This window comes from Antrostomus carolinensis, unplaced genomic scaffold, assembly GCF_000700745.2.
Source record: "Antrostomus carolinensis isolate BGI_N321 unplaced genomic scaffold, ASM70074v2 scaffold9178, whole genome shotgun sequence".
NCBI lineage: Eukaryota > Metazoa > Chordata > Aves > Caprimulgiformes > Caprimulgidae > Antrostomus > Antrostomus carolinensis.
Genome location: NW_010330878.1, coordinates 7,613 through 18,082, shown reverse-complemented (window position 1 = coordinate 18,082; position 10,470 = coordinate 7,613). Strand labels below are relative to the sequence as shown.

Here is a 10,470-nt window from a genome sequence, read left to right as displayed (position 1 = left end):
GGCCCCGGGCGAGGCGGGGAGGGAGGGAAGGAGGGAGCGCTGCTCCCCGGTGCCAGCTCCTCAGCCGGAGCCTGCCCGGGCGTGTCCTGCACAGCCCGCGCTGGAACCAGGTGTAGCATGTCCCTGTGGGAGCTCCCAGCGCCCCGGGACCTTCCCCGAGGAGCCTGGGGGAGATGTGGTAGAAGTGAACGATTGAGCTGCGAGGGGGGAGCTGGTAATGGGGGGCAGGTGTGATTCTAACTGTGACGGGTATGATTCCTCTGGGACACCCAAGAGTGATCCACTGTGTTGTGAGTGACTCTGAGTTGGAGCAGCTCAGGAAAAAGGCATGTTTTTCCCTTCCAGTTCCCTACAGGAAGTGCACCAGACTTGGAATTTTATAGTTTTTCACTCATCTCTATCCACTTGCTACTGGATTTGGAAATGGAGCTCCCAGTTCCGAAATGTCGTCAGCACACTGCAAACTCAATTAAGCCATGCAGTGCTGGCGTAAGAGTCTGTCATTTTCTCACCAGCTCATCCAGTCTGTGAACTGCAGACATTGCTTTTATTCCTCAATGCTGCTCCTCCTGAATTGCTCAAAACATTTACGTGAGCAGACATGCTGATCGATGTACATATTTGCCAGAGAAGTTAATGAAAATTCATTGCCTGTCTGGGCTTAGCCAGGAGAGTCTCTCAGAAGAGAGTGTAATTTAACCAAATGTGAGAATGTTGCCTAAGTGGGACGTGTTTACTTTGCTTTAGTTTCCAGTTGGACATAGGAAATAAATATTAAGGCAAAATAAATTATTTATTTTGCAATGAAGCTCTTTAATTCTGTATTTTAATTTTTTAAAAAAATTGATTAGGTTTCATCCAAGGTTGTTTTCTGCCTGCTATGCATGATAAAGAGATTAGAGAAACCTGCACTTTCTAATCCTAGGAAGATAATTAAAATGTCTGAACTGCATTTCTGGCTGTAGTGCCACTTCTTGCAAGGGTAGTCTCAGCAGCAGGGAAATGGAGGGATACAGGGCATAATAAATATGTAAATAATAAATATTCTTACTAGTCTGTGGGATTGTTTGTCATGTGTAGTGCTTGGTTTTTGACAGATTCCTGCCACGTTATGTCAGGAGACAGTGACTGCACCAGGACAAGTCCATCAGCGGGGTCTCCATCAGACAATGAGCTATTGCCAGATCGGCCAAAGTATGTTTGCTCGCTGTCTCCTGATCTCATTACCAAAGCCCGGGAAGAGCTCCAAGAGAAACCTGAATGGAGGCTCCGTGACGTGCAGGCCCTTCGAGATATGGTGTGCAAAGACTATCCTTCCCTGGGGACCTGCCTGGATGATGCTTTTTTGCTAAGATTCCTCAGAGCCAGGAAATTTGATTATGATCGAGCGCTTCAGCTTCTGGAGAACTACTACACCTGTAGGAGGAGCTGGCCTGAGGTCTTCAATAATTTGAAGCCGTCTGCAATAAAGCCTGTCCTAGAGTCTGGTTTTGTCACTGTGCTGCCTCGTCTGGACCCGGAGGGACGCCACATCGTCTGCATCCGTCCAGGTACTGAGTTGAATGAATGTCTTTGTTCTTTGCCTTCGAGGTGTGTCTGTTTCCTGCTCTCCTGTGAACACTGGTTACTTGCACAGAGTACTTGGGCTCTCTCTGAGATTTAAAAAGCTAACGTGTGAAGGGACACATTTGTTGTTAGCCAGCGTCGTACCAGTTCCTTTTCCTGTGTCAGCAACAACTGCGGTGATGTCAAATGAAAATGCAGTGAGGTGGGTTGATAAAATATTAGGTGATTCAAGAAAAAATAATCTGTAGTAACTCACATGAAACAGGGCTGCTGGCCTATGATTAGAAGCTTGTAATTTGCTTTGTCAGTAAGCAGAGAAAGGAGCCTGTGGCTTTGACTCCCATGTAAACAATTAGAGCCTTCCCTGTGCTTTTGGTGCTGCCAGACTTCTTGTAAATTTCTCTTCATTCATTCTCCTCTTTTCCATTTACCTGCTTTCTTTCTGAGCTGAAACTACTTCTCGTAAGCTGTGCTGGGTGGAGAATGGGGTTCTTAAAAGCATTGCCTTTGCTCCTTGAAGTAAACATGAGTTGCCATTTATCTCTTGCTTAAGAAAGGCTGCTCTGAACTAGGACTGTGGCTATTAAAGACTAACTTTTAAGAGTCCAGGAAAATAGAAAATCAGTTTTTGGAATGTGTATTGTAAGCTTATATTTACTCTCCGACTTACCATCCATGTCTTGTAACCTCAGACAGATGGACACCCAGTAATTATCCGATTACTGAGAACATTCGTGCCATATACTTAACGTTAGAAAAACTCATTCAGTCCGAAGAGACCCAGGTGAATGGAATTGTAATCCTGGCAGACTACAAAGGAGTCAGCTTATCTAAGGCGTCTCATTTTGGTCCTTTTGTAGCCAAAAAAGTGATTGGAATTCTTCAGGTAAGACCTGAACTGGTGGGAAAATAAGCTTGTGCATTGTAAATGACTACTTCTGTGTCTAGAGTTCTTGACTGTGTCACCAGAAGCTTAAGCATCTTGTCTTTTACCAGCAGAGCTAAAACATATCTCTGCTCAAAGTTTCTCAGACACTCGCCAATTTGCCTCACTTGCCCTTTTTTGTATTAGAAATGCAAACTTTTGAGTTGGAACAGAAAAAACACAGTTCTGCTAGCCAGGGATAAGAGAGAGCAGTGAATTAGATTTAGAGAGAAGACACCGCTTTGCCTGAATGTTGAGGAATGGCTCTTGTTATTTAAATGTTTCCTGTCAGCCAAGATGCAGCACGTTACTCACTGACTGCTGAGCAAGTGCAAGTTCAAGTACTGCTGCAAAGATTTTGCAGAGAGGACTTCTGAATGGGTGTGATTTGAGCAGGATTTCCATCTACCCCCTGAAGGAATAGAGGCTTCTTCAGCATAGGAGGCAGCAAAAGAGACAGTCATAAAAAAGATCTCTGACTAGATGTTTGGAAGGGAAATTATGGAGAGCAGTGGTGTGAGCGCAAGTGGAGTTACACAAAATAGGAAGGTGAAAAGAGTGAGGAGGAACCTGTCGAAAGAGGCAGGAGGTCTGATGATTTTAGCTGGTGTTCTACCATATTATCTGGAGGAGTATGATGAGGAAAACTTCTCTTGAATGGGTTCATTCCCTCATTACTTTTATTCTGGCTGGAGCTGGTTATGATCTTTGTTCTACCTGTAGGGGGATAAGGAAGTATAGGGGGTATCAGGAGTTTATGGAGGTGAAACTAGTGAGTTTCTGAATGCCTGTGGAAGAACTCACTCCTTTAAATTATGATTGAAATACGTTATTTGACTGTCTGAGCCCATGTTTAATTTGCACAAATAAAGCTATGGATGTCCTGCTGCTATTAGGGGAAGCAATTCACAAAACAAAAGCTGAACTTAGTGAAGTATGTAAAGGTATGGGTGGTACAGAAATGTGTTGCATCAGACTTGTTGAGCTGCATCTCTTGTAAAGGTGAACTAATTCACTGACCCTCATCGGGAGAGAAACACTCCTACAGTGCATTATCTGCTTTGCACTCCAAGCATTGACTGCTTCGTATACGTAGAGCTGGTTATAAGGGAAAGAAACTTCACATGAGAACTTAATTGCTGATCGTGAGCTTTTGCCTTGTAGAAATGTTTCTGCAAATGAGTTTCTCCAGCAGAAATCCCATAACTAACTGTGGTTTTAAACTGTCTTGTATAGGAGACACGTGTGTTCTGTTGGCAGCAGAACCTGTTTGTCTTTTGCAGTTAGCAAGACAGAATAGTTGTAATGGCAGAAAAACAGTGAAACTAGATTTCTTCCTTAGATAAAAACACATTTTAGAGTATCTTGGGCACTGGATCTTGTAACTGGAAACACTGTTAGGACCAGCCTGCTCTGGCTCTGAGCATGGTGCACTCCTCAGAAGCCTGGGCCATCACTGTGTAACCACACCCTTACCAGGGCTGGGAATGCCCGAAGGACAGTAATTACCTAAGTGTCATTGTCAGGGGAGATGAAGAACAACATAAGAAATAAAGATTTACTGACAACAACGTATGTCTTGATGCAAGGTTTTCTTGTATCTTGACTTTAATTTTATGCCCATGGATCTCACCTTAAGACTATTCCCTATTACAAGGTGCATTTCTGTTGCTGTATTGGTTTATATTGATACCTCAGATGGAAGGTTGGGAGCTAGTGGGTTGTGCTGGCAGTCAGTCTTGGGAGATTTTTAAAATGAAGAAGATGGCAACTGTTTTTTTTTTTTTTTTAAACTGCATAATAAAAATCTTCTTTACCCTTCAGGATGGATTCCCCATTCGAATAAAAGCCGTTAACATAATAAATGAACCTCGTATATTCAAAGGCATTTTTGCAATCATCAAGCCTTTTCTGAAGGAAAAGATAGCAAATCGGGTAAGGATTTGTGTCATTTTACCATTAATGCTAATGTTTGTAAGTTCCCTGCTTGGTCTAACTAGTATTTTCTGCTTTAATTTTTAAAAATATGTCTGTTGGGAAAATTCTTTGTGAGAGAGAAGCTTTGAGGAATTTAATACTGGAATAAATTAATATGGATTTTTAGTAGCTCTGCTGTGTGTTCAGGACATTGATTCCATCCCTGGAATTGGATTATTTTGGCAAGTAACTCTTTGTTTATGAGGTGGTGTCACAGGAAATCTGCGTTGCCCCTTCCTTGCTCTTCTCCCCTGCGCAAGCATCCTGCACGGCACTAGTATCCTCTCCATAGGACTGGATGTGGTTGCAAAGGACGATGCTTTTTTGCACAAGGATAAGTTCTTCCAATCCCATGAACGAACTTGGGGACAAGCTGAATTTAGAAGCTCAGCACAGACTAGCAAATGTGAAGTCTCTCTCGCTGGGATGTAAGCAGTGCTGGACTTGGATTGTCTGAAGACTTCTCTCACTAGTGTGTCTAACTGCACCTGCCCAATATTGTATGCTGCCACTTGCCCATAAAGACATCACTTCTAAAATTTGCTCTTTAGCTCAGAGGAAGCTCATTAGCTGACTGTTTCTGTAATTTGCTGTAAAGTCTTGGATATGCAGTATTAAAGCTATCTTTTTGCTTTCCTCTTCAGTTTTTTCTTCATGGCTGTGATCTGAATTCCCTTCATCAAAACATTCCTCCAGTGATCCTTCCTGAAGAGTATGGTGGTACTTCAGGGAAGCTGGACATCTCCGCGTGGAATGAGCTGCTGCTAGCCTCTGAAGAGGACTTTCTGCACGATTTCTCCCAGCTGGTTCTCCCATGTGACAGCTCTCCCCATGACATGCTAGTAAGTGGGGATGCTGATGAAAAGCAATGTGATGATTCTCTGCGAGGCATGAAACCTCAGCTCTATTACTGTTATTGACAAAGCAGTAAAGGGAAGTTTTCCAGCACAGTTAAGATCTGTTCCAATAGGTGATGTTGTGAACTCTGCCTTACTCCTAAACCTGCAGTTTAGGAACAGATTGCTGAGGCACTTTACACTGTAGAACCAAAGGAAGCTGAAGGGGGCACAACAGGGGCAGGGCAGAGTTCGGGGAGGATAAAGGCAAAGAGCACAAGTTACATAGAATACTTGAAGCTCATCAACCTCTGTGTGAGTGATGCAAACTGGCCTATTCTTTCTAATGATTAAAAAACCCATATATATTGCAGGAAGGTAAGCTTGATAGTTTCTTATCCCCTCCCCACACAGGTGAAAAGTGAAAATGATGATTTACTAGCTTTGTGACCATCCATTCCCTTCCCCTTCTGAAAACACCAGTAATCCAAGACAAGAAAATTGCTTTTGAGTCCTGCAAAATGTATTTCTGTCAGTGAAGGTTGCTTAAAAACATAAAAGTCTTAACTTGGCAGTTGGTTCAGATTGTGAGTTGGCATTTCTGCAATATCACAATGAATATTTGACTCAAATTAATACAGAGCAAAACTTTCTTACCCATGAATACCAGTATAGAGATAATCTCTGAAACTTCCTCACAGTAGGAAGAACTATAACTGGTAGATTAACTACTACAGCATCTATGCCAACACTTATAAACAGATGCAATCTTCATTTTCAGAAAATGGGAAGTTTTTCAGATCAAGTACTAAGGCTTTTGACTAGATAATAGTTTCAAATAGTGAGGTTCAGGACCAAGTAAGAAAAAGCTGTGTTGGCCACCTTCCCACATTGTCAGTTGTTCTTTCTTCAGCTGGTTGTGATAAGGGATTGGGTAAGTAACTCATAGACAGAATTTGCAAGGAGGCTTTGTAGCAGTTGGCATATGATGTGTAGAAGGCAATACTTGACATAAGACAGCAGGGTGCTTCTTTAGCTTGTAACTTTGGGCAGAATTTGAGTTTAAGTCTGTGAAACCAAACGCAGACAGGCTACTTGAAAGCACATTTTTAAATTTCCTGGTATTGTAGCATTTTGTTCACTGTGCTTGTTGGCTCTTTTGTGAAATGTTACAATTTTGTTTTCAACTTTGCTGACCTCTTTTGTCTTTGGTTGTCATGTTCCTGTATGAAGTTAAACTTTTATCATCTCTGTAATATTTACCCGTAGCTTGTACACCTGTGCTTCTAGGTCTTTGTCTAGAGACAGAACTAAGACTCTGATGTCAAATCAGGGTAAGATACCTGTCTAAATAAGCTGCTCCCACTCCCCAAGATCAAGCTGTTTAACTGTCTTGAGTTAAACTTAACTCTCAGCACACTCTTTGCACATGTTTTTCTGCACTTATAATACTGTGGAGATGGGAAACCTCACTAGGACCAGGAAAACACACCCTGTTACTTCAAGGTGAAATATTTCACTCTGGTGAAAAGAACATCCCTTCTAATTGGAGACTGATCTCTAGAGCACTTTCTCTGGATGAAATCTTTATTTAGTGCCAAGTGTGATTATAGCTACCACTTATGTTTCTGTAAATGTAAAACTAAAGCATACTGAGGATTTCAGACATTCAATTTTCAAAGTGCCAAACTCTGTTTTGAAGGTCTGTCTTCCTCTCAGTTCCCCTACAGCATGACTGCACTGCCAAAAAGGGACTCCTCTGTAACTGTAATGACTTCCTGATGTGGCAGCAGACCTCATCCTGGAACTAGGGGGTAGCAAATGCCATACCTGTCATCCAAGCGTTATAAAGGGAGGCTGGGTTTTGAAAAGGGGTAAGCCGTGAAGACTTTTTCTGGGTGGCACTTTAGAATTTGTGGGAACAGGGAACTCATCACTTGAACTCTTTTAGAATAAAGGTAGGAAGAGATTAATTTCCCTCGCTGAAAGCATTTGATTTTTCCTACCTTTAGAAGTCAATTCTTGCTCTTCTTTGACAGCCATTACCTTTAGTGCAGGAAAAAAATCATACCATTTTCAGCTACTTAAAATAAGGTAAGAGTACTGCTACCCAGTTCCTCCTCACTTCTGACCAGAACATGCTGCGTGTTTTGCAGAGATTAATCCAGTTCTTCGTGCCACCTAACAAGACAGTAGCACACAGCACCAGGACTTAGAAAGGTTAAGTGGCTGCCCACGCTGTGTAACTGCCAGAACATGAGTGCTGTTTATGTTGGTTTAGTGCCTCTTAATTCCAGCCACAATATACAATTTTAAAAAAAAGTTGGATGTAGCATTTTTCCTAGAGGTGAGGGCATGACTGGTAGCTGATACTCTTCCCTTAATTGTGCTGCAGGGTTTGAAGTGGTGGTGTTCTGACAGGTAACCTGTAACAGCTACTTTGATCCGCTTATGTAACTACTAGAGAGGGAGGCTGAATATTCAAAATTCAATATAGTGCCCTTCAAATAATTAAAAAAAAAAATAATCTAGTGGTGTACAGCAGAAGGCTGAGGAACCTCTACAGAAACCAGCCCCTTTTCCAGGCTTTTATATTCTCTTGCATGCCTTAAATAGTAGGCAAACTAGATCCATTTCTCCCTTCCCTTTTCTCCTACCAGAGAAACTAAGACTAAAGCATATGATTTAAACATAACAGGTACAGCTACATTATCAGTGCTGAAAACAGGCTGTGTTATGCCTCCAGAACTTCTTTTTCTTAAACCTGGCTGCTGGGCAGTTGATGTCAGGATGCTTCAACTAAGCCAAGCTTACCTCTGTCAAGCATCTGTTATTTCTGATTTGCTCTTTCTTGGCTTTAGAACTGAGACAGACAGAACTGCAGCTTTACTGAGCTTTAACTCTAACCCTTTTTAAGTTCATAACTAGTGCTTGGCTTGTCTTATAGAAAGCACAATTCTGTCTTGTATGCGCCTGACAACTGAGCTGAGAATGCTCTTTGAGCTTTAGCGCTTACTAGCAAAGAAATCAGTTTGCTCACAAAATTTCTGATGTCAGCATTTGGAAAATAAACACTTATTTTAAGTATAGAGTTTCCTTATCTGCAAGTGAAGAGATAGGAAAAGCTTCCAGGGCTTTTTTTTTTTCTCCACATGAAATAACTTTATTTCCAGAGGCTATATGCCTTGCCCAGTACATAAGCCATCCCTGCCAAATCCAACACATAATAAGGAAAGATACTTGAACTGCATTGGGCAGCCATGGCTTTTGGCATTAGTGGGACAAAAAGTAGCTGCATACTGTACAAAAAAGTACTTGAATTTATACTCTTGCAAATGGGTGTTACAAACTCTGAGGTATTTTCAAGAACTGGGTGATGTTTTGGGTTTGGTTTTTTTTGGTTAAATCTCATTTTGGCATGAGTTAATCATAGTGTTATTCAAACTAATAATTTTGACTTCTGTTGTATGTGGGCCTACAGGTGCTGGGTGGTTAAGTGTACATCTTAATTTTGACAAAATTTATTTTTATATTGCATTTTATAAAATGGAGTGGTCAAAATGTGTAATTTTATGATGCATGCCTGGGTAATTAAACAAACAGTAACAGCTGCTAATTTGATACTTTAAATATGTTTGCCTTGTGTCATCTTGTGGTATTTTATTGCAAAAGTTTGTAGCAACATATATATATATATGTATATATATGTATATATGTATATATATATACACACACACATATACACTTTAGTTCCACTAAGTGGAGTTGGCACAGCCTTACATTAAGGTGTTGATTTCTACTGCAGAACTAAATTTTACTTTAACTTCAAGGAACAGGATTTGGCATTCAGAGAATCGCATGGAAGATGCTGTTTGTTTGAAAAGAAATATATTATGACTTACTGTTTGCTGCATGGAGAAAACACCCAGTCACATCCAACTGGACATGGCAGCAGCTAATTAACATTTTAATTATTGTATGTAGTATTTTGCATTGGAGAATAACTGCTGCTGCTTAACACATCTCAACAAAGCTGGGACACAGTTTCAGTAGTTAGTCAGCTTTATTTAAGTTGTTTACAGTGCAAATGCTTTAGTGCCAATAATAATCATTTAATGTATATTATTTTTATAAGCATATTACACAAGTGATATCAATTAGAAGCTCTATTTTTCCACCATAATGTTGTATAAGCCAGTCATACACTTACCACTCAATGTTTGGCAAACATATTAAAAAAGAAGTTACCATAGAAATTGCCTCTTAGAAGGGCAAGTTTGTTCTTAAAAGGAATTTAAGAGTTAACCAGTTTTTCAACCTTAAAGTTCTGTTCTTCTGGTGAGGAATAAGGAGGGTTTTGCCCCAACACAGGAAGGCAAGTATAATTTCAATAAACTTTTGCTTTAAATAAACTTTTGCAGTGGAATGTAGAAATCAAGCAGCAGGGCTTACAGTCCCAGGAACTGAAGCGTTAGCATACTAGTGCATTACGCTGAATATAATTGTTCTTTAAAATATATTACTTCATATTTAGCTAAATGTTGCTTCTATTCAATAGAAAGGTTGTGGCTATTGGACAGAACAGATATTTTCTTTTGTGCTTTGACAGCAAAACTGTAGTGAATTTTAAAAATGCAGTAATAACATAACCATGACTGAAGATTAAAATAGAAAGATAACTGATAATGCTTGATCAAGCATTATGTAATATGTAACTTTCTATCCTCCTGCATGTTAATATTAACATAAGAAACAGTAACACAGACTATAACTAAATCAATACATGAACATTTTGGCTTTCAACAAGAAGTTCCACATTTTTCTAAGCTCAGACTGGTGCAGCAATTTAACTGAAGTCCCTATTAGTAAGGACAAGAGGAGCCACTAGGGTCCAAAGATAGAGAACGAGACAAACCCAGCTGGAGGTTATCTTCACCCACACGGCTGGCCACTTACTTGTCATTGTTTTAAAATCAGCATCAGGGCTAAAAAGTAAAGAAGGCAATTAATAGATAGAGAAGGCACCTTCCACTCTTCCTTGCTACCTCTCATATGAATCTGAAGTTAGGAGAATCATTTGGGACACTCCAATGCAAGAGCCTTTGTGGGAGGAGTATGGTGAGACAACTCAACCAGCAGTTTCCTGGTTGTGTATGTTGATGTGCT

The 10,470-nt window shown here is 40.6% G+C and overlaps 2 protein-coding genes across 3 annotated transcripts in view; one reads left to right on the top strand and one right to left on the bottom strand.

The window, feature by feature from the left end:
• The first annotated feature begins 1,102 nt into the window (after window positions 1-1,102).
• TTPAL (alpha tocopherol transfer protein like) lies at window positions 1,103-5,557 on the top strand. Of its 2 annotated transcripts, none has more exons than XM_010173047.2 (4): window positions 1,103-1,550; window positions 2,259-2,452; window positions 4,316-4,426; window positions 5,113-5,557. In XM_010173047.2, the coding sequence occupies exons 1-4, from the start codon at window positions 1,112-1,114 to the stop codon at window positions 5,386-5,388; spliced, it is 1,020 nt and encodes a 339-aa protein (XP_010171349.1). In that variant the 5' UTR covers window positions 1,103-1,111; the 3' UTR covers window positions 5,389-5,557. The 2 variants fall into 2 exon arrangements, with proteins under 2 accessions (XP_010171349.1, XP_010171352.1); XM_010173050.2 differs by having other exon boundaries at window positions 2,259-2,350; window positions 5,113-5,388.
• A 3,791-nt stretch (window positions 5,558-9,348) lies between these two features.
• LOC104528894 (serine incorporator 3) overlaps window positions 9,349-10,470 on the bottom strand; it is an 8,235-nt gene continuing 7,113 nt past the window's right edge. Inside the window, exon 9 of the mRNA XM_010173046.2 lies at window positions 9,349-10,289. Coding sequence (XP_010171348.1) covers window positions 10,151-10,289 — 139 coding nt within the window. The 3' untranslated portion in view covers window positions 9,349-10,150. The remainder of the gene's footprint in view (window positions 10,290-10,470) is intronic.